The sequence below is a fragment of the Xiphophorus couchianus genome, chromosome 3, assembly GCF_001444195.1.
Source record: "Xiphophorus couchianus chromosome 3, X_couchianus-1.0, whole genome shotgun sequence".
Lineage (NCBI taxonomy): Eukaryota > Metazoa > Chordata > Actinopteri > Cyprinodontiformes > Poeciliidae > Xiphophorus > Xiphophorus couchianus.
Genome location: NC_040230.1, coordinates 17,396,654 through 17,420,310, shown reverse-complemented (window position 1 = coordinate 17,420,310; position 23,657 = coordinate 17,396,654). Strand labels below are relative to the sequence as shown.

The 23,657-nt window shown below is 38.8% G+C and overlaps 2 protein-coding genes and 1 long non-coding RNA gene across 5 annotated transcripts; 1 reads left to right on the top strand and 2 right to left on the bottom strand.

The window, feature by feature from the left end:
* The first annotated feature begins 2,299 nt into the window (after positions 1-2,299).
* Positions 2,300-3,152, top strand: LOC114141982 (uncharacterized). The gene is made up of 3 exons (XR_003594935.1): positions 2,300-2,449; positions 2,525-2,640; positions 2,715-3,152. It is a non-coding gene; the product is annotated as an uncharacterized LOC114141982 (long non-coding RNA).
* Positions 3,153-6,609: 3,457 nt separating this feature from the next.
* Positions 6,610-14,518, bottom strand: grinab (glutamate receptor, ionotropic, N-methyl D-aspartate-associated protein 1b (glutamate binding)). 3 transcript variants are annotated; one of them, XM_028013576.1, is made up of 7 exons: positions 14,368-14,518; positions 11,204-11,573; positions 11,020-11,123; positions 9,909-10,109; positions 9,517-9,645; positions 9,281-9,424; positions 6,610-7,428 (listed from the first exon to the last, which is right to left on the bottom strand). In XM_028013576.1, the coding sequence occupies exons 2-7, from the start codon at positions 11,526-11,528 to the stop codon at positions 7,279-7,281; spliced, it is 1,053 nt and encodes a 350-aa protein (XP_027869377.1). In that variant the 5' UTR covers positions 11,529-11,573; positions 14,368-14,518; the 3' UTR covers positions 6,610-7,278. The 3 variants fall into 3 exon arrangements, with proteins under 3 accessions (XP_027869377.1, XP_027869378.1, XP_027869376.1); XM_028013577.1 differs by having other exon boundaries at positions 11,204-11,533; positions 14,368-14,493; XM_028013575.1 differs by lacking the exon at positions 14,368-14,518 and adding an exon at positions 13,052-13,186.
* Positions 14,519-15,241: 723 nt separating this feature from the next.
* rbm24b (RNA binding motif protein 24b) lies at positions 15,242-23,355 on the bottom strand. The gene is made up of 4 exons (XM_028013578.1): positions 23,030-23,355; positions 21,625-21,748; positions 21,411-21,465; positions 15,242-16,774 (listed from the first exon to the last, which is right to left on the bottom strand). The coding sequence occupies exons 1-4, from the start codon at positions 23,195-23,197 to the stop codon at positions 16,405-16,407; spliced, it is 717 nt and encodes a 238-aa protein (XP_027869379.1). The 5' UTR covers positions 23,198-23,355; the 3' UTR covers positions 15,242-16,404.
* Positions 23,356-23,657: the final 302 nt, after the last annotated feature.

The window sequence follows — 23,657 nt, the reverse complement described above, 5'->3', positions numbered from 1 at the left end:
TATTTTCTGTCAATAGCTATCTTATAGACAGAGCACTACTTTCCTAAATCTCCCTTTTTAAACATGTGTAATGTAAACTAACATTGTAACTAAATCTGTCTTTCTTCTTTCAGAGGTTGCTGCAATTTTTGTGTTTTGTTTTTTATTTTTGCCCACTTGAAGCCAGCCAGCCTCGGCAGATGGCTGCTCATCCTGAGCCTGGTTCTGCTGGAGGTTTCTTCCTTTTAAAGGGAGTTATCCTCTCCACTGTTGCCTTGTGCTTGCTTAGGATGGGGGATCCCTTGGATTAAACATCCATCGCGATCTGCTGGTGACCCCTCCGCAGAATCGCCACCTTAACGTGGTGGAGGGGTTTGAGTATCCCTATGACCCAGATGGAGATTTTGTCTTGGGGATCAGTCAGTAGTGAGGATTCTCAGGGCAGATAACCATTGGGGAGGGATCAGACTAAGAGCGATTCAAGGTTTTCAATGAAGGACTACCAAAGGGATCAGGTATTTCTAGGAGACAGATTGTTATGGTATGGTAACGTTTACATATCCATTCAAAATAAGATACAGATGCACCACAAAAATGAACATTTTACTTTCGTGAAAATTTTAACTCACAATAATGACTAATGGAAGCCCTGAGCTTGTTTCTCTGCAATAAGACGGTCCCATCTGGGAGTGATGAGAGACGATGACACCCGAAGTGTTGCTTATGCACAGGGTGCTTGGTCTCTACGTGGCGAAGCAGTTTGAATACTTAATTCCCTCATTAACGAGTCGGTCACCATATCGTGCAGAGCGGGCTTGGAATGTGGGAATCACCTACCAGGATAAATCCATTCTCCTTTTCCCCTTCGCAGTATCCGTCTCAAGGCAACCGTTGCAACAGTTGGACCCATAGACATAAATACTAGATGCATTGAGAGCTGAGTCCTGTGTTACGTCGCCGCCATCTTGTATGTGGCAGTAGAGCGGTCGGAGGTCCCCAAGTCATGTGCTGTGTATACTTGTTTCAACCATTTTACAAGACAAACTGGATTCATTGGCATTAGATTCCACAGGTAAGGATGGAAAAAAAAAAAAAGCAATAATGCAATTTTTACAAGCAGAACTACTTGGCTGTTGTAAATGTGGTGGGATGGTGTTCCACCCTCCCAACTATGTGCACCATAGTGATGTTATGTGATGTGCCGAGGCTTCGAGGCGTGTGTCGAGTAATGGAGGGGGCGTTTCCGTAAAGCGCGTTTCGAGGCTTGCTTCATTTAGGGGAGGAGCCGAAAACGATGACGTCCGAAGCCTCGCTGCCTGGCTGTACCACGTGACTGCTTCGGGAAGTGGCTCAGATGTTGGCGCGGGGTTTGACAGCTTTAGAAACCCCACAGGCTCCATTCATGTGGGTTGTTGTAGGCGAGTTGCGGTCAGTTGAGAGAGTGGATAGAGTTTTGATAGTTTGGATAGCAGAGTTTGGATAGTGGTTATTTAGTTTGAGACAGTTAGTTCGGTGTTTGGAGAGTTTAGGAGAAAGATAGATAGGAGATTTAGGAGCGCGAGGACAGGATAGGAGTAGGATGGAGCCGGCGAGAAAGAGGAGGATTTCCCCTATGTGGGAACATTTTGATTTGATAAGCCCTAACAAGGTAAGGTGAACTGAACATTTGCAGATGCATTATGTTTGCTTATGAGGAACTGTATTTTTCACTGTTTCTTATTTTCTGTAGAGGTGAGGTGTTTATTGTGCTCCAAGGAGTTGGGGTACAATAATAACACCTCATCCATGTAGTGTCAAAAAAGAGAAATCGTTTGAAACCAAAAACTGTGGAGAAATTGTTGTTTCTTAATAAAAATGCATGAAATCATCCAAGTTACACAAGCATTAGCCTATTCACTACCCCCTCCCTAGTTCCACAAGCACTTTCACTGTCCTCTGCCTGATTAAGCCCAGGCCATTTTTCTAGAGTCACAGAAAAACTTTATTACACAACATGCCATATCACATGACACTACTATTTTGGGAATAATTACACACAGAGAATACATTCAAACAATATTTTATTATACACATATGTGTATACATAATTTATGTAGACAAATGATTTCGTCCTACATCTTTTGTGAAGTCATTCCCAAGAGCCATAATAAACAAAAATTCAATGCATCACACGTGTTAAGATACAGCTGGCTGTGATTATACACCTGGCCAGTAGGTGGTTTCGTGTGCACATGAAGCTTCAAGAAATGAACCCTTTCTCGAACCAGTTGGCTCAAGTGGTTCAATGCCTCATGAGGCTTCATCTCACCATCACTAGTGCACCAGGTGTATCAAGTAGCGTGCAGTTGATTGGTGGGCGGGGCAAATGGCTTTATAGCTGAGCAGGCCACTGCGAGGTGTGTGTCTTTGTTTCCCCTACTACATGACGGCTGCCCAAGTGGCTGGTGTGCTTGATCCGCTCATCTGAATTGTAAGTGCCATTTTGTACCATCTGGCTGGGATTGTGGTTAGGTTTTGGTGCTATACCTGCCGTGCGTTTCTGCAGCGTTTCTCGGCTGGCGTTAGCGGCTGCAGCTGGAGGTTGTTGCGGCGTGCGGCTTCCATCTAGCCCTCGCTTGCTGATCCGCTCTCTCCCTGGGTCGGCTGTGCTACTACTCCTGGGTAAGCTACCTGTTTAGATTTTAATTTACTTTACCTGAATCCACGGGTTTTCTAATGCGATTTTTTTGGTTTAGGATTGTTTGGGAGTTGCAGCGCTTGGACGCTCTGCTGTCTTGTCTTGTCGGTGTTTGTTTGGGCCGCTCTGAAGGCAACCTGTTGCTGATTGGACAGGCTGAGCGAGCGGGGCACGACTCCTCTGGCCCATTTGAAGGGCACTGAAATTGGACAACGACGATTTGTTCCACCGTTTAAAGTGTTTGTGTTTTTTCTTTTACAGTTTGCTTATTATTGAACTTACTAATGAGTCTGTTTTTTTTGTTTTGATTTACTAATTTGTTTTCTTTGGCATTACATGTTTTGTTTGTTCGTTTATTTTTTTGGAATAATTCAAATTGTCACTTTTATTTCACATGATCCTTTTTCATTTCCAGGGACAGAGTAGTGGGCCCGAAGCCATGCTTTTAAAAAGAAATGTTTTAAATGAAATTGTTTAAATAAAATATTGTGAACTATTCTGTGTTCTGGTGCATCTTGTTTTAAAAAGAACCCCCCTGCTGGTCATATAAACAAATATCTTAGTAATTGAGTAATTTGTCGATTATTCTTACGATTAATCGGATAAAAAAAATTATAAAATAAAATATTGGTAAATCTGGCATAACACCAGATATCTATCAGTCCAGTTTTTCATATTTGAGCTTCCCTAACAGTTACTTTCTGTAGTTTAGAAAACTAACCTGTAACAATAATAGCTCACTTTCTAAGTTAACTAGAAGGAAAGTTATACAACGATCTGAAATTCTATTCAAATCTTTCACGAACTGAACCGATTCTCCAAATATGCTGCAAGAATACATCTTTGAAAGAACGCAGCCGTAAGGTTAGCTAGCCTGGAATCAAAAAAGGCATAAAAACTTCACCCATAGCATCGAAACGAAGCTACACTTATGCGACAGTTAAATTAAATCACACGTCTCTGAAACATGCACGGTCAGAAGGCTGTTTTTTAGTCCAAGTGGTTAATTTTCAATGCTAGGCGGGAGCTAAAGCTTACTTGACTTTACCATTTCCACCTTCGCTGTCTACAGCACAGCGCCGTTAATAAATAAGCAAATTTTGATTATTTTATTATTTTCTTAAGTAACTGAAGCCCAAGTGTGGTCACAGAAAATAGAAACAACTTGGTAAAAGTGAAGATCGCTTGATGCCGTAGTCCAAAGTAAAACTTATGTGAAGCTGTATGACGTTATCTGCTTTGGAGTCCGACCCAGCGCGCTGATTGGCCCATTTGAATTCAGGCGCCTTAATGTGAAACGATGCTTCAGACTTCAGGGGGAAATATTTTGTATGTTTTAAAATACACAAAAAATATTTAAGCATGAATAAATAGAAAATACATCAGATTATTATTTTAATGCTTTTGCGATCATAAGATATATTTTAATCAATAATTTAGGCAGCTAGCTGTCGGCCTAACTAGTTTACTTTGAATTGCAAAGCTCATGCATTATGAGCTAAACAGAATATACACTGCGTGCCAGAATTATATGCAAATTGGTCTTTTTGCTTTAAGTCGAATAGTTTTCAATAAAAATTTGCAATACTCGGCACGTTACATGACAATGCTAAGACATGTGTAGATCTAAAATTTCAAGCTGATCGGAGCAATAGTAAGCAAATGGCAACCTTTTTGGTAATATCTAGTGTGTGTGAGCGAGCCATGTTTATATGCAAATCATTGTTAAAGTGCCAAATGTGGCAAAGTGAGGATGGAAAATCAAAACATTTATTAGATTAGGAACATGTAATGTGAAAACAACAATAATACAGAGCAAACATAGTCAAAAAGGTTTCTTGGTACAATCAGTGTTTTATGTAATTGCCATTTTTGTGGATCAGAGAAAAAAGCCTTTGGTCCATCGAAGATGTCAAACTTCCGATGTCACCTGATGAGATGTCGTTGGCAGCAGTCAGAACGGCATTCCAGAGGTCATCCTTGGAAGAGTACTGCCTCCCACCGGAGTAAAGCTTCTTTTTCAGGATGCTCCACAGATTTTCGATGGAATACAAATCTGGTGAACAGGCTGGCCATTCCATAATTTTCCCATGCTTCGCAAAAACACTTTGCAAATATTCGTTGGTAAGCCTCGCAGCATGGGATGGGGCATTACCATGCATGAATACCATATTTTTCCGGAATGACAATTTCTTCTTCTTGTGCCAAGGTTCCAGGTGTTCCTTGAGGAAGTCAATGTAGAGTTTGGAAGTCATTTTCACCCTATCTGCAACTCTGAATGGTCCTACCAGCTCGTTTCCAATGATTGCCGCCCAAAACATCACTTGATCATAAGAAATTCCCCTGTAGGCTGCAGGTTTGTCTTTGAGACAGACACCTCGACAATCCTCTGTGGTATGTTGAGTATGAAACCATAGAGCCTGATGAGCCTGGAACACATAGGACAGGATACTCCTATCCAGCTGATAGGCAATCTCACAAAGCAGCCTTGGATTACCTGAAAATAAATAATTTACTAAAAAAAAAAAAAAAAGCAAAAACATACAACTTTAGCTTTAAAATCACAGGAAAGGGTGAGACCGAAGGCAGAAGGAGGAACATCAGCCTAGCTCTGAAGCTCTTCTGCATCTTTTAATACCAAACTTTGGAGGAACGATTTGAAGTTGACAGGAGACGATGTTCTGATATTCATATTGGATCTGTTCTGATGGAGGTCTCTCATGAACTGTTGCTCGTCAATGCTGCTGTGCCACTGGTCTAAGTGCTTAGATCCTGGTGTTAAGAAATAACCAAAATTTGATACATTTTCAAACAGAGGCATGTGTGGGCATGATTAGATCTACACTGTTTAAGTTTATCAGTTTAATTTGCCTTAGTGTTGGTGGCATTAACAATAAATCTACAGTACAACTAAAAAGACTCCTGCAAAACCCAAGCTTCAATTAAGGGAACATGTACTCTTAATTGGACAATGAAACTGAAACACCTGATTTTAGACCACAATAACTTATTAGTATGGTGTAGGGCCTCTTTTTGCGGCGTCAATTCGTTACAGCAGGGTGAGGACGTCATCGCTGCCCTAACTACGGTATGCATTAAGGGACAAAAGTGACGCTGAACAGAAATCACGTAATACAAACAGTAGTACTCAACATAAAACAAACTATTTAGGGTCTTTTGAACACTGTTGTTGTAGCCACCTGTGTTGGCCATAAACTATGTTTTGTGCTATATGTTTCTATCCTTCTGTGCTACGTTTGCACAGGACACAATACGCCTGAAGAAAACGGATGGGCAGCGTTAAGATTATGGGAAGAGGTTGCTTTAGAAACGCAAATGACAAAATAATCTGGTTAATTATTGTCCATCTAAATATCCATCTTATAGTAAATTAAATATTTGTTAAAAAAAAAAAAAAGCAAGTTTCATGACAATTTGAACTAGGAAATTTTTTAAATAAATTTTGTGTTGCCAAGAAACAGACTATCAATCCTAATAGTTTAGATTAGGCTTCATAGCATCAAACAAATTAAAACTGTAAATAACTGTCCTATTATTACTTCATCAAACAGCCATGCTATGTTACAATTTTAAATAAAATATGCCACTACACAATTAAGACATTAGGGATTGTAACCACCTTTTCTGGAGCAAGCCAAGACTGCCACCTGGCGGCAAAAGAGGAATACCTTACCTGTCAAATCAGTCAGTGTGGAATCGCTGCTGCTGGGCGTCCTGGATGTCAGCATCTGGTTTTCCTGGAGCATGTTCACTATATATCTCAGGTGTTCAATCTCCCGCTTAAGTTGATCGTTTCTGACCAGCAAGGCTGCAGCAGCTTGTTCTAGACTCGTCCTGAGGCTCTAGGACACAGAGCCGAGCACCCAAAACTGCTCAAAGCACAGCTGAATCTCCAAGGACATTTTGAATCAAAACATAATTACAAGCTCTGGTAGAAGGCATTTTTAAAACTTTATTCCATATAAAGAACAGACATCAGGTTTACAAAAGTACTTAAGACTTTAGACCATAGTGAAAACAGTATAGAATTTCAAACAGTGCTTTGGAAAAAACAGAAGAGAAATATTTCACAACGACCACTTTGCAGTCACTTTTCAATAAGGTTTTTTAGCAGGGGCGGTCTCAGAGACTCGGCTCTCACAATTTAGCCCTTCGCATTACTACTGACAGCTTCAGCAAAACATCAACCTTGATCCGATAGATTATGATTTTATGGTCTTTGGTTGGTGACTAAATCATTTTAGACATCATCACACAGTCATACCAGAGAAAAACTGCATCAAGCATACTGACCTATCTACACTCCTTAAGTGTGAAAGCCTCATTAGATGCTCGCCAGCTGAGCTTTTATCAAATCTCCCCATAAACAAAAATAGGATTTTAAAATAAGTTTAACAAAGAAAACTTCAGTTATCAACAAAACACTACTGACAGCATCAATTAAAGATAAGCGTTTACACTGGATGAACCAAAAGCAGCCTTTAACCATATGATGAATACACACTAGAAAGCAAGTCAAAAGCTTTGATTATGAAAACTTGATTCTTTATGCAAATTCCAAATAATGTTCTGCCTTAATCGCTGTCGGACACTCCTTCCGCTCAGCCTCGGGCTCTTCCAATGAGAGCAAGAATGTAGAGGAAGATGTTAATGATGTCCATGTACAGGTTGAGAGCAGCAAAGACATATTCCTCTGGGCTCAGAGAGAGCTCCTTGTTGCCAAGCAGCAGTTGGGTGTCCACAGCCAGGAACTGAAAGGCACAAAGAAGTTCAACGCCGGTCAAACACTTTCATGTAGCTCATCTAAACATGTCAAAATCTAACTATACATCTAAATATATTGTGTAAAAAGGTAATGAACATAACTTAAGAAATTGTTTGGCAGGGCTTTTTATCATTGACTTGGATTCTTCTGGTAGAATTTCTACCAGGCCAATCAGAGAACAGAAGGAGACGTTATAAACGATGACATCAATTGTCTGTGCGGTTTTAGAATTGTAGTCTGCCTGCAGTTTTAGCAATGGCAGCGAAATGACCGGAGCCGTTCAGCCCGCATTTGAACTGAATTCAATTTAATAGATGGGCACTTCTCTCTTTACGGCTCAGACAATTTCCGCTAAGCTTCACAGCACTGAATTGGCGTGTTACACATGTCATGGTCAAACGTTAGGGCTAGTATAAAACTAGCCCAGAGTCCAGATCCTCTGTAGGAGGCATTATAGAACAAGGGAATGTTCCTTTTTTTAAAAAAAAAAACAGGCTAGTTTAGACCAGTAATCTTAAATAAAACCAAACACAACCATTTCCCTTCATAAGTCCCTTAATATTAAACACGGAGCTTATCTGGCAGGTTAGGGGATGTACTTCGGTATTTTCTTGCCTCCCACCGTTATTTTCTGTGTTAATAACCTTTAAATTGTTTTGAAAGTGACAAGTAATTATGGATTCAGAAAATATTAGTGTTTTTAAGACTAAAATTGTGTAGAGTGTAGAAGTCTGCGTTGAACTTTGATCGCATTAGTCAGTCAGAACCAGATGAAAAATCTAGATATTAATATTATTATTCCAAAGAGAAACTAAACAAATTCAAAGAAAAACTAAAAGTAAAATCTGTTTTTGCACAATTTGTTATGTAAAATACAACACACTAGACAACATAATTACAGAAGTTGTGACCACAGAGTTGAAAAACTAATGTAGAAACATTCTGAGGTTTTAGTCTGAGCGTTTTAAATGTTCCATGTTGAGTGAACAGATTAGGGAAATAAGAAAGAAAAAACAAAAATTCTAAGTAGAAAACAACAAGCACAGTCTCCAGATTTCTTTGCGGTCTTGGTGAAGGTCCAACTAAAACCTCAAAACAAAGAAATGTTTTAATGCTGAAGCATTTTATCCCACACATTTTAAGCTAGTTGACTCTTGAAATGTGGGAGATTAGGACTTCTGATCAAACAAAAATTAAGTGAAGACACTTCCTGCTGGCAGATATCTATAAATAACATTTCCTTATTAGTAAATATTTTTATGTAAGTCATATCATCACATTTCCTTATTAGGGTACACTGTAGACCTTTTGGTACATTTGGAATTAAATGGTCAAAACCACAAAGAATCAAAATGGCGAATGAGTGAAATGATCTTTATCCGTCACTGAGTGAATGAAGGTAGTTTTATTTCCCAAAAAGACAAAAACTGTAATGGCATAAAACATTGCAGAAGTAAAATGAAGCATACACAGCTTTTAGTTCCAGGTTTCTGCAGCAGCTATTTTGGGTTGGAAGCTGAAAGCACTAAACAACTGCTTCAAATAATCTACTGAAAGTAGAAACTATGCTTACAAAATGTTTTTAAAAAGTATTTAGAGATATGTTTGGTTTTAAAGTTAAAGATGAATGCACAAACCCAAAACAGCCATCTGTTCTGAAATGATTGGAGAATGGCTGACCTATGTTGTACAATCAAAACTGGCATAACATTAAATAGGAAAAAAAATCTGATTTCTTTCAGCAGAAGGTTGGCTAACAAGTAGCACCAAACAGCCATAAAACAGAGGATTAGATGCTTTTTATTTAGTAGGAATGTGTGAGAAAACAAAGGACTCACTGCTGTGAAGAGCAAAGCTCCCAGTCCAGCATAGACAATCTGCAGGATGTTGTTTTGCAGAATGATGCAGAGGATGCCGAAGAAAATCAGGACCAGTGAACAAACAAAAAGCACGCCGTAACAGGAAGTGAAGTCATACTTGGTCTGTGGGCCACAAACAAGATTAGCAATCACAGCACTGCAATTTCTCTGCGAGAGTACATAACTCACAAATGGGGATGCTGAGGGATACGAACCTGCATGGAGAAAATGACCACCGTAAAGCAAACGAAGGCAGTGATTCCCACCGCCATGATCACGGCCTCGGTTTTGTGGAAGCTGGCGATGGTACCCACCATATAGGACATGCTGAGAGTCAGGATGGACTGGAAACCAGACAAAAGCAGCACAACAGCATTGATCCAGACATCATTTTAGGGGTAAAATAGAAATACTGCTTCATCTATCATTTCATTAGATTGTGGCCTAAACTAATCTTTTATGAAGAAGTCAAGTCCACCTGCAACTTTTCTCCCCCAGAAGGCAGTAGCAGCCCTGAAATCATCATGACACAACCACGCAATTTCCTGTGCTGAAACCTCTTCCCTCTCCTCATGCGTTTCCTATTGTGAAAATTAGTTTGTCTTACCAATCCCACCAGATTCCAGGGGTGTCTTCGGCGGAAGTTTCCGCAGCAGCTGATCGCCAAAACCGACGCCACGAACACTCCGTAGGACAAGAAGTACGTCCAGACATGTTCTAAAACAAAAGACTTCACTTGTCCCACAAAGGTGAAAACAGCCACAAATGCGAATGTCACCATGAGCTGAGCGGTTAACACCAAGTACACCTGCAGGGAAAAACAAGAATACATTAGGAGAGACAGTCAGCTAGGGAACCGAGGCAGAATTACAATCAATTTTGTCATTGCAATATTCCAGAATGATGCCATAACTGCATATTTTCATAATATCCAGCAGCACTGGAATAAATTTTTCAAAATGAATACACTGCTTTTAAGGAAACATGTTGTGCGCAGTTTGCTAACTATAGCTACATTATTAAGAGTGATCCTCTCTTTTAATTTACACACAATAATTGTCTATGTCAGTCTTTCCAAACAGCTGAATTAATCTTTCTTGTATTTCTTGGTTTTATTTTCACCCAGCTGACAATCAGTGCACAGCAGCATGTGGGAGAGGTACATGCTGCCTCTCAACATCCCACCAAGCCCATTTGATGTGATTATTGACATCACAACAAATGGGCTTTAAACCATGAGAACGATACGATGGAAAATTGGAACAGCTTTGAAACGCTTACTTTTTAACTTTGACTGTGCAACCAACTCATATCTATTTTACATTACCATATCAAGCTGTTAAATTAAAATGTAGAGCACTGACAAAAAGCTGTCCGCCCTGGGAAATGTCTGATGAATAAACACAGAAAATATGACAATGTCTTCCATTTGAAGATAATGTCCACCCTCATTTGAATTGAGGTTGGAAAGTGACAAAACTTCTGAAGATGACTCTTGAAATCCAGATGTGGTCAAAAGGTGCTTGGTGGTGCAAACAAAAGAGCAAACTAACCCTGACCTTTGAAATGTTGGTTTGGGTTTAAATAAGCTGAAAAAGTACAACTGTCCTATCTATTATGCAAAAAATGAGGTTCATCCATAATATTTAGTATTGGAGGGAAAAGATTATCTGATTTAAGTTTTGTGATTTAAGGTTAGTTTTATCTCATTGTCTTACCTTTCTAATAAAGGCCCTTCTTATGCTCTTGTTGTCTAATCCAAAATCAAAGTCTTGATTCTCATTGAAGGGTGGAGGAGCTTCCTCACTGAGGTAAGGATTACCTAAAATGACAAAAAAAATCTAATTAATAAATCCATACCATCATCACAATCAGTATAACTAAAGGTGTAGAAACACTCACCACCACTATAGCTGTCAACAAAGCCCGGGGCAGGTGGAGAATACGGCGGGGCATTTTCTGGATAACCTGGGTAATTGGGGTTGACATAACCAGAGCTTCCATCTTGTGGCTTCACTGTCATCCCGTAGGCTCCGGGGATGACGGGGGCGAAGGCCACCGGTGGAGGAGGGTACGGCAGGCCGCCAGGGGCAAGGATGGCCCCGCCGTGCGCCTCCGGGTCCGGTACAGTGACGCCAAACGCCGCAGGAAAATGAGGTTGATCGAAGATAGGAGGGTGAGAGGTGCCCACCACCACGGGAGTGTAATCGGCCCTCTCGGTGGTCATCCTTGCTTTAGATCGGGAGAAGAAGATGACAGGTGCGAAGAAAAACTGGAGATAAAACAATAATGTAACGGAGAAAAACAGAAAATACTGTTATGGCGAGCCGATGATAAGGACGACGATGATGGGTTGAAGATACCCACAAAAAAAAAACCAAAACGAAATAACGTCAACGAAGTCACGTGACAAGCACCATTTCCGGTGTCGAGTCCTATCGCGTTCCAGTTTAGAAGCGTTTGTGTCTTGCCATGACACCCGCTGCGCTCTTACACTGTATTTTACGGCCATGAAAGGAAACCTTATGGTGCATTCAAGTACAACTCGTATATTATACAATCAGTTTAAAAAAAAAAACCAAAACCCATAATCATTCAATGTAACGCTCAAACTTTACTATTCTTACTCAAAACCACTCAACATATTTGTGTTTATTGTAAATCAGGATTGGTTCCTAATAACTCACCTGGTTGAATAATTTAATAAGGTATATAAAAAAAACATTCTTGGCCATTTTAAGACTATTACTGTTGAATTATTTTTTTAAATTGCTGAACCGATCAGGAATCAAATGCCATAAAATGAAAAGTTGTTACCAGGAAAGTACAATATACATTAATGGCTAATCAAACAAATGAATACATCAGCATCTTTGAATGACATATTTCAATGCAACACAGCTTGACACAAAAATAGGTAAGGTATATGCAAACAAACAAAATTAATCATTCTAAAATATGTTACGATAAGGAAAGCATTAAGTACCTCTGCAACTACCTCATTTTTTACCAATTATATTAATATTTAATACTGTTGTTGAGAAAAAATATAGGAAAAATAAACATAAAAAGGTATTGATACTGAAATCAACAATGGTGTGAATCATGTTAGAAATTCTCATGGTGTGTTTTTGTAAGATTTGTATTACACATGAAGAAGGAGATGACAGATGAATGACTACCTCCCAGTCTCTTCTTTTGCTTCCTTTTTTAAAAAAAATGTTTCTCCGAAGAGTTTTTGCGGCGCTAGTGGCTCGTATTTTTTGCAACAGTAGGCAGACAAGAAAGAGGGCAAGGAGAGGGGGAAAGACATGCGGCAAAGGTCGCCGGGAGTCAAACCCGCGACGTCCGCGTCGAGGACTGAGGCCTTCAAACGTGGGGCGTGCTAACCCCCTGCGCCACCACAGCTTTTTTAAATTAACAACAAAAAAACAAAGAAATACACAGAATTTAAAACAGATAACAGATCATATATCTGATCAACAGATCAGATATATTTTACATTCCAGAGTCTGGCCTTTGACTATTCGGAAGGCAAGCACACACAAAAACAATTTACCATGAAAACCAACTTTCCCTACAAAACTTAAAAAATGTAAAGCTTAAAGGAAAGAAAAACAATATTAGGGGCAATAATAACTGCTTATATTGGGGAAAAAGCTTTTTCTACTGTGTAGTGAAAAAGTATTTGTCCACTAGAAATTCACAATGCTTTAGATCAAACAAATTTCAATATAAGATAAAGACTACCTGAATAAAGTTTGTCCTTTGAATGTCACTCAGGTACTGAAGCACAAAGCAACCAATCACACTACCACCTCTGTCTGACGTTCCTTTTTCTGCAATGTTGCTTTTCATCAGATATGTCGTCAAGGACCTCTCCCTCTAAAAAAAGTTCCAAATTTGTGTCACCAGTCTACAGAACATTTGGGGATAATCAAGTTGTTGAAAATGAAAAACAGGCCTTTGTGTTCGTTTTGCTCAACAGTGACAACATGCATTTAGAAAAATAATACTGTGAAAAATGCCGGAAATGTTTTATGGACATAGTAAAAAACACAGGAAAAGAAAACAAATAACTTCCAGGCAAACACAAGTGCTCATTCAGTGGTGAACCCAATATTCCTCTTTTCCATTGTGAAAATAATGAGCAAAAAATTCTTCTGCTCACAAAGAAGTAACTTTTACATTAAGTAAAATTTTGATGGTGCAATTTTTTTTCCAAATATCAATTTGACAGCTAAGGTGCCCACTGTCAAACCTCAAACGCTTATGTGTTATCCAACGGGTTCATGAGGACACCAGTGCCCTCATGACACTCAATGGGAGACCTTGTGATTCACAAGAACTCGACAAAATTTGCCTCAACAAATTCTGTAATATTTCTTATTTTTGGTGCGTCACCACTTTGATTAACGTCAGTCTCATTCACCCCTTTCACAGTTTCCGGGAGGAGACCCCTCCTTGAAACAGCAAAGAATGTTATTTATGAAGTGTCAAGAAATACCTTTTAGACACAATGAGTGAGCAAAAAAAAAAAAAAAAGTTGTTTTCCTTTGTACCAGTTGGCTTAAATTTACCATAGAGTTAGAATGCGGCCGTAAAACACCGTGTAGAAACGCAGCTAGTGGACACTCGTATAGACGGGGAGACTTGAATGGACACAACACATCCAAAAGCCAAAATCCGTCATCGAAACAGTCCCCAACAGTTGAACATGTGGTCTGTCCTTTGTAACATTATAACGCTCCCTGAATGGAAGCTTAAAAATCAAGTTAAATACAATTTTACACAGAGTTTTAAACATTCGCCACGTTTATTTAAGCACCTCGCAGAGTTTATATTAGGATACATAAATTGATTTCACTCTCACGTCAATGTATGACCTTTACCTTTAAAAGCAACAAAACACGAATTCAACTGACTGAAATTAATAGAAATGCAGTTTAGCGAGTTTCTGTATTCGACTTTCCTTTCATTAATACCTGTTTTTGTCCACAAGAAAAACAACCTGTAAAGTTTACTTCCTGAAACACAAAAAGTGGAGTAAGTAAAAGAGCACTTACACTGAAGGGAATGCAAACTTTGTTCCCCTAAGACCGACTGATAATTTGTTTTCCAGATTACTAGCTGCCTGAAAACTGTCTGGTTGACGGTGAGAAACTTCCGCTTCGGCTTCTCTATGTGGCTGCATTAACCATACACTGAAAAAATAGGAAATATGGGAACCATCACCAGAACATTAACATTTCAAGTGCATTAGCTTCTTAATGCTAGCCATGTTATTGGGCAAACGGAACCCAGGTAACTAAAAATGTACCGGATTAAAAAACTGCAAGTCATTTTATACAATTTGGATTGTTAAGGAATAAGAATTGTGTTTTAGTAGATGGGCTCATATTCCCTATATTTCCGGGGAATTCACATTATTACCAAATAGTTTGTTAAAATATACGTTCATTTCTATGTCTACATTTACAAAATAAAGCAAACGCTTTCTTTGCATGTTATTAAAATAAGAAACGTACACAGTAATGATTATTTCTAGTTGACCTGAATGTAGCACGGTCTGTTTTTGAGTTAACTGTAAACTGGCTTTCGCCCCGCCTGAAATGCGTGAAGGGAATCGAAAGTAAGGCGCTCCAAAGTTTGCGTGACCCCACATATTGAGCAGACAGTGTTTTATTTATAACAGGGAACAGGGATGATAAGACGGTGTTAGATGTGTGGCAGTGCTGCAGCCTCATTTTTCAACATTTACAATTTGGAACCGAAAGGTGTTCTTCTATTGTGACCATTCATACATTTTTTAAAAAATATATTTTTAATCAAGGGCTTAAATGTATTTTTTCTGTTCATAATCATTTTATTTAAAAATGTTTGCTGTTATTTATTATTGCCTTATGAGCTGCACAGTGTTAAACAGAGTATAATCAAACATTTAATTTGAAGAAAATTTCAATTTATTTCCCAAATTACATTATTTAGAATCATGCATTACAAGATAAACAGCTCACGTACCTGCATTTGAAACATTTTGACGTCAAAAGACATAATACACAGCACATTTGAACAAGTTAAAAGTTCATGCGGTTCAAGCACTGTCCTTATCAAACAGGTCAAGTATAAAAAGATACATTTAAGAGTTTTAAACTTTAGAAAAAAAATTAGAACTAGAAAGAAAAACCCAAAAAGCTTTAAATTTATAGTTACCGTTCACACACTTGTTCAATGTACAGAACAGAGTTCAGTCAGACCAAGATAACTCAGTCTTTACATGCTATTGATCATGAGAAATGCAGCAGGACAGGTGGGCATGTTCAACAGCAGGCCTTTTACTTACATGTGTTAAATAAAGCGTTTATTGCTCCAAGGCTCCTGAATAAATACATAAATAGCATAATTTAAAAAGGCACACAGTGAAAACATTTTATCAAAATACAAGATTCACATTCAGCAGTTTCTCCTTCTCATTTGCTTAAGCAAAGAGAGGTGAAGGTGAGTGCTTTTACTTGCTACAGTTGTCATATTTCACATGTGCCATCAAGAAATGCATTGTAAAGCAAACCACTGAAGTGAAACTACTCTGTTTCACTCTAAATGCTGCTTAAAAATTAGTCCTAACAAAACACTTCTGACTCAAGGTACGCTGCCCTTCCAAACAAAAATAATGGTCCGATACTATTAAATACTGAAGTGGATGATGATATAACCCACTGTTCTCATGCATTTTTGCTTTCAAATTGTAGAAGAAAAAACCTGATCATAAGATATAATATGCACTTGGGAGTTCCGTATAAAAGACACTGTGCTGTATATATACAACTCAGCAGCAGTTCACACAAGATCAAGCAAATTTTCTTTATCTAACATGTTTTAATGCTGAATAAATATTAAATATTCATATACATCCAATACTGATCTCACTTGAATAAAATATACAGTTATTCTTTATGTATCTCCATATTTCCTTCAGGCTCTTGGGTATAAAGTTGGAAAAACTCAATCTCATAACTTTAATGTCTTCACTAGGAGCGAATGTCAACTAGGAGCGAAGGAGAGAATCACCCCTCTTCCCTGGCATGAAGGTGGTCTTTGTGAGTTTACTGCATGCGATCTGTCTGAAGCTGCTGAGGCTGATACTGGCTAAAGGCGGCAGCAGCCGCAGCAGCTCCAGGTGTTGCAGCAGTAGCGAGCGGCTGTTGGACGGTGTATCCATACCCGGCTGTGGTCATGTAGCTCGTAGGTGCCGGCGAGGCCGCATAAGGGTACTGATCATAAGCAGCAGCTGCAGCGGCGGCGGCAGCAGTGGCAGCAGCAGAGTACTGGGCATAAGCTGCCCCCGTATAGTCAAGGTAAGGGGAAGTTGCAGCAGCAGCAGCGGCTGTTGCTGTAGCAGCAGAGGGTTGTACATGAGGGATCACCACACTGGGCTGGACGAAGGCCTGAGGGTAGACGTAGTGGGCCGGGATCCTGTTGGGCAGAAACATTCACAGGTTCAGAGAAGAGTAGTGGCCTGTTATCTTCCCGACGCTGAAACTAAAAAATAAAAAATCTGGAAAACTGAAAAGCAGGTGCCAAATATATCAACCCAGTACTCAAGGCACAGCAAATCCATTCATTAACAACTGAAAAAAAATCCCTACCTAGAAATGAAGAGTTAAAAAAAAAGCAGCAAAAACCAAAAGGAACACGGGTGCAGCTTTTAATTCTGAAAAAAAAAGCACCTGAATCTGAAACACAGTGAGGCATTAAAAGAAGGCACAGCCAAGCTCTGCACCACAGAAGAAAAAAAAACAAAATCATATTTGACAAAATGCGAGTTTGTCACAAAACACCACAACATCCCAGCACAAGAAGTGGACATTATTCCCCCTGTCCATAGTCTGGCACAACACCACACATACTGGCATGCCACACATGTTAATACATCCTAAAACACAAATATATCTGTGTCCAAAATGACTGGACACAGTTTTTAAAAACAAAACAAAACAAAACAAAAAATTGACAATAATAAAGAAATAATTGAGTTGTAGCAGCATATTCCATCTGAAGAGCAATACATGGAGATCCAGAGCCTTGCAGAAGTATTTATAGCCTTTAATTTTTTCCATGTTTTGCCATCATACACCTACAAACCTTACTATATTTTACTGGGATTCTATGTGATAGACCAACACAAAGTAGTGCATAATTGTGAAGTGCAAAGAAAATCATACATCTTATGACTGTGGAGTTCATTTCATACTTAACCGCTTAATTCAATTCTCCTTTCAATGCTATTACAGTAGCAATTTTTTGGAGGTGGGTCTCTAATAGCTACAGAACTACAAGATAAAATCTGATATTCTCAAAATCAGTCAGCTTAGGCACAGAGCATCTGTGAACATCAATGTTCAAGTACTGCCGTAGCTTCTCAGTTAGGTTTAGATCTGAACTTTGGCTGAAACATTCCAACACATGATTATGTTTTTCATCTACGCTGTTCCATTACAGCTCCAGATCTGTTCTGGGTTTTTGTCCTGCTTCACGGTGAATCAGTCCACATCTTTTGCTCTAAAGGGTTCTTTCAGGATTGCCAGGTACTTGGCTCCATTAACTTTCCATTAATTGACCAGTTGTCATGTCCCTGCTGGATCCTCACACCACGATGCTGTCCCCACTATATTTCACTGTAGAGATTGTCTGTTTAGCCTGTTGCATAGTACCACACTAACTGCCTTTCGTATGCAGTCGGTTCTGATTTAATTTTATGAGCGCTCTCTGCCTTGAATATGTTTGCAGTATCCCAACATGACTTGTAGGTACTTTAAACTAATGGCTTTTGCTCATTAATGTCTTTCTGCTCTTTTAAAAGTGCATTCACCTTTAGTCTTAGTCACTGGATATTATTTAGAGACATTAGAGTCAAGGAGGCTAAGCACAAACACACACCAAATTTTAAAAACTGCTCTTTTTAAAATATATATACTTTTGTTACATTTCACAATCCTGCACACATTTTTGTTGGCCCATCACAAAAAAGTAGTTTGTGTTTGAAAAATAAAATAGAAATGTAATAAAAATGGTTACAAGAACCTGAATACCTTAGCAAAGCACAGTACATGAGAGGACAAAAAGAAATCTTTGTATCTGGGTAAACTTTTCCCCTGTTCAAACTTGTGCTGAAGTCACCCTCAGTAAATATACAGAGGAACAGGTGTGAAACATATCTGTTCACACATAAGTGGGCCCCCTCCCCTTTTTTTTAGAGACATACACCCCCCCACACAAACATACCCGATTTGACTGACAAGGGAGGCTGGATGCGTGCTATTTTTGCTCCCCTTGTCATCTCAAAAGGACAAGCTGATCTTATCCTCCAGTGCACATGGCAGAGTGCTGGTCAACTGTTCTATGGTTTCATTTACATTGCTTAATTTTTAATCATCACAGCCAGGGAGTGCTGGCTAATTTAAATAATTAGGACTTTGTTATATTATTCTTTTGGGTGAGTGTAGGACAGTTACTTCAGCCATTTTCAATCGGAAGACATAAAAACTAACAAACGAACAAACAAAATACAAACTGTGTTGATTCCTTGTGACAAAACTTTTCCTGTAATATGACACCTTCAAAGGAGAAAGTTTAACTACATGATTATGTTTTCTTGAAAGCAGAGGAACATTTCATCGTCCCACAAGTTAGGAGCTAAATAAAGGTGCTTTGTAAATCGGCAGGACACATGGGTAATCCCCTGCACATAACTCGAAGCCTTCATGGGCGCATGGCTCGGTCCACCTGTTGTCCCGAAGCTGAGCGGCCCCGTCTGTGCCATACATTATTAACAGTGCCGCTGACTGACTCCTATTTTCCAAGAGAATTTGAGACGCTGTGCAGATCACTGTGGCAAACAGCTGCTGTCTAACTGTGTGGCTGAGATCTTCGTCTCCAACCGAAGGCCCAATTCAGACTTCTTTTTTTTCTTTTATTGTACAATCAAATCAAAAAGTAGGCATGGAGTAGTATGAGCTTTCCTTAGTATAGTATAATAAACTGGATTTAACAACAGATGATCCAACTGATTTTCTTTTTTTTTTAAAAGTAATAAAATTCCTACTGCTGATAAACTAAAAAATATGAAACATAGGACTTATAAAGTTGTAGGGTTATAATTTATAACATTCATTTTTATATTAGTTTCTAAGTAAACATGCTTATGGTACAAGAACATTATACCTCTGTGGTTCTTTATTGAGTTCCGCAGAAATTCTTAAATAGTAAGGCAATCTGCAGTGGTAGCCAGCCTGCAGTCTGATGCTTAGACGTCCTTGATTGCTTTCCAAATGCAGTTTAACCCTTTAAATGACTACAGGTAACTTTCTTGTTATTATTATATACATTCATTTAGTTGCCATTTGAAAACCTAGTATTTCCACAGGCTTTACATGTCAAAACATTTCTGTATATGAAGGTTTGTTTTTTTAAGTCTGGAGCAAATGAGCAAATGGACAAGAGAAAATGAAAGTACGGACTGACTGAAATGAAAAACAATTGTAAAGAAAAACAACAACAAAAACCATCTTCACTAAGTGAAAACAAAAGTTTTATGTTGTTAAATGTTATTATTTAAGTCCTAGCTTTGCTAAATCAGCAAAATATGTCAAAAATACAGTGGCTAAATGCAAAACACAGGCCAGAAAATAAATTTAGTCATATCGCTTATTTCATACGATATTTTGATAACAAGAATGCTGCGGCTCAGGGCTCTAATATTGTGGCTTTTGGGACTTTTCTGTGATTTATTGCAGAGTTATGAATACATGTTACATCAGTGAGAGTAACAGTAGTTCCAAGAAGGAAATTTGTCTTATTTGTAAGCAAGTGGAAAATGCATGAACTTCCTTTCAGTCTGCTCAATGGCAGTGTGCAGCATTAGCTGGGGGAGGGGCTACTCTACGCTACAAACAACACTTTCACTTTCATCTCATTAAAAGAACTTTGAACAGTAGAAATAGTATGATGGAAAACATTTGTAGTTTTGAAAACGTAACTTTATAAAACCTTGACACTGGTTACTGTCCCATACCTAATATAAAGTCAACTAAATTGCCAAAGTGTTAATTGAAAGCTTCCCCATTATTATTATTTTTTGTGTTTAATCTGCAGTTAAATGACATTTTTGGTTTGCCATATTTCTGAAAATAAACAGCAACAGGAAAAAAGTCAAGCATGGCCTGCTTGCTGATTTAATCTACAAATTAATGCATTAGGTTAATGAAATAAAAACACAGCATCATGGGGGTAAGATAAACAGAAAATCAACTCCCACATGCAAGCCAGTGTTTGTTTTGTTGCAGGGGATGAGAAATTTAAATGAACACGCTGTGAGTGGTTGTCGGCCCGCCCCTTGCACAACAAAACATGTCGTGTTAACTAGAAACCGAGAAAGAAATAAAAACAAAAATCAAAGAAACAGGCTAGAGCACAACCAATTAAAAGGGGGTGGGGGGAAGGATCAACACTCCTCAGCAGAGTTATAATTCCCTGTAAAATCTGATCAAATCTGCCCGCTCTGCACCACCCTCTTCCCCCCACTGCAAGTAGAAATAGGCACACAGTTAAGCTGAACACCACATCATACTGAACACAAGGCACACACCAATCTATGTACTATAAGAAAACTGGAGAAAAAAACCCAACAAAACAACAACCAAAATACTTTCCATGCATCTAGTCACCATTGCGGTTCGTTTGTGTATGTCACAGTATACAGGTAACACTTTAGCGCTCTGCCCAATGCAGACTCAGCTATTCCTTCAAATCATCATGTCCCCCCATCAGCTATTTTAACCGTTACCGAGCCTGTCAGATCAGAGAGAGACAAGACAACATGGAGTCAAGTCCTGCAGTGGCTCTGGGACATATGCGCACTTCCTTCACAGTCAACCCTCAAGCAGTGGAGCACACATAGACACTCACAAGTCCTCATTCATGTGGGGAAAAAAAGGTGGAGGCAACAATAAATGTATGTTTAAAATAGATATTTGATCTTTACATTTTTATTTTTCCAATTTTATACAGACAGATTTTGTAAAACAAACTGAAGTTTTAGTGCTAAACATACCCATATGGTCTTTGGATAAACGCCGGATGGATCTGAGGCACACCAAATGCAAAACCTAGAATTAAGAAAGAGAACTGTCAAACTCAGAGTTGAAATTTAAAAGAAAACAAAACTACAAAAAAATTTTAATTGCTTAATGTTTGCAACCATTACAAACCTCTGCATTACTCCCGTAAAAATAATCAACAAGGGCTGGTGTATTTATACTAATCACCTGGTTGGATGACCCTGGGTTTGGCCCCCAGATAGGCCAGGTTCACGTTGGCTTTTCTTCCATCTATAATGGGATTGGGATCCTTACATGCTCGGTCAGCTGAGGCCCGATCTGCCATGGTCACCTTTAACAATACACATGTTCATATTTTAGAGTCAGCAAACATGAATTTGTAAAAGTATCCAACATTAGTACATCATTATTGACTTTCCACAGTTTTCAAAGCAAATAAGTAATTTTAAAACCACTTTATGTAAAAAAAAACAAAAAAAACAAAAACAAAAAAAACGACTTTATATGTCAGTTTACACAAAATATATGTAATCACTTAGATTTACTGGTGCATCTGTTAATCTGCAGATGCTGTCTGATTGTGTATCATGATCTTAGCTGAGCATCTTTAGCTTCAAGTGAAGTTTTAGCGTAAAATATGTACTTGTAGGAAAGCTAATTATAGTGTCGAGTTGGGTGATAGGGATCCTCCTAAAAAAATAGAGAGAGCTACATACATAAGCACCTTTATAAAACACAAAGAAGAATGTGCTAATGCATGCCAATACACATCACTGCAGGCAGGTCCAGATGTAATAATGCTGGTCAGAACAGGAGCAGAAATTACAATCTTATTTGAGTACTAGCAGAATTTTTTTTTAATTGCAGTTTTTGTAACACACTGTCCTTCATCACTGTATTGAGTAATAGGCAGCAGATTGACCACCTCCATAGAGTACTGGTAAGTTAGGGCTCCAAGTTAACTACAATTCTTCTGGGTCCTCCTCCCTGGACAAAGAACAAAATAATTATTGACAATTTGAACTTAAAAACGGAGGACCTTGCTTTTGTTACTTTTTTTTAATCTGGGGTAGACAGGGCTATGGACTGACTGATGCCTGAGTTTGACGTTCCAATCCAAACGTGACGTCATCACCCTTTAGCAACCTTCGTTTTTTTCTCGGCTACTTTGTGCTCTCAATCCATTTTTACCTTTTTTTTAAGCTTAAACATTTCTCGACTTTGGACATCGAAATCATTAAAGCTGTAAGTACAAGCAGGAGAGCGCTGAAATGCTAAAACAAATATATGCATAAAACTGATACTTACGTTTCTAACCTTTCTAAAAACTCAATACACATTTCATTTAATAATAAGCCGTATGATAATCCAACTCAAAAACGCTTGCCAAGAAATTGTTTAATGCAGTTTTACCAATTTCTTATTTTTGTTTAATTTAGTTTTTAAGGAGTTCTGGTATAGGCAGGGCAATTTAATTTTTTGCTGTGAACCAAAAAAAAAAAAAAAAAAAAAGAAGAAGAAGCCAAGCAGACAATAAATATTGAACTTGGCACGAACGATATATGGCAAACGATAAAAGCTGTTTCAGTTACGTCAGCAGGTTTGTACTTACAAATCCATAGCCTCTGGATTTCCCCGTCTGCCGGTCGGTGATAACAACAGCCTCCTCGATGTCTCCAAACACTTCAAAATACTTTCTCAGGCTGGAGTCAGTGGTGTGATAAGGAAGGCCTCCCACGAAGATCTTGGTGAAGGTAGTGTCTTTCTGTGCCGAGTGCATGATTTGTGGATTAATTGTCCCGGTTGGAGTTTTTCTTTGGGGTTAAACTAAACGGGAAGGAAACGCGTGTGGTTGATCGGTGAGGTGGTGTGACGAACTGGCAGAGGACCTGAAGCAGGAGGAGGACACCTGTTAGTTTGTTGTGAAGCTCTCCCAGTTGTCAGCTCGTGTGACACAGAAACTTAACTCCACCCACATCTGCAGACCACCACTCAGAGTTCAGGCTACTGTCACACAGCTGCTGCAACAGTGGCAAGGACACTCAATGGAGGCCAGAGGCCTGGGCTCTGTCCGCTTTAAACAACGATAAGGAGTTTTTACTCTGATAAAAGTTTTTTAAACTTTGCATCTCGGTGTGTACGCGTAAATCTGTTCATCTTAGATTATTATTATGATTGAAAATATGTTAACAATTATGAATTCACTGCTGTAAATATACGTTCCCCTAAATCAGGGGTCT

Excerpts from the sequence above, each read along its gene's own strand:
- grinab (XM_028013575.1), bottom strand. The coding sequence starts at position 13,159 with ATGAAAAGCAACATTGCAGAAAAAGGAACGTCAGACAGAGGTGGTAGT. Across the intron at positions 11,574-13,051 it reads AAAGGACAAACTTTATTCAG|TTTTTCTTCGCACCTGTCAT; the intron begins GTAGTCTTTATC and ends TTTTATCTCCAG. Across the intron at positions 10,110-11,019 it reads GAAGGGCCTTTATTAGAAAG|GTGTACTTGGTGTTAACCGC; the intron begins GTAAGACAATGA and ends TTTTCCCTGCAG.
- rbm24b (XM_028013578.1), bottom strand. The coding sequence starts at position 23,197 with ATGCACTCGGCACAGAAAGACACTACCTTCACCAAGATCTTCGTGGGA. Across the intron at positions 21,749-23,029 it reads AATCCAGAGGCTATGGATTT|GTGACCATGGCAGATCGGGC; the intron begins GTAAGTACAAAC and ends GTATTGTTAAAG. Across the intron at positions 21,466-21,624 it reads ACCCAGGGTCATCCAACCAG|GTTTTGCATTTGGTGTGCCT; the intron begins GTGATTAGTATA and ends TCTTAATTCTAG.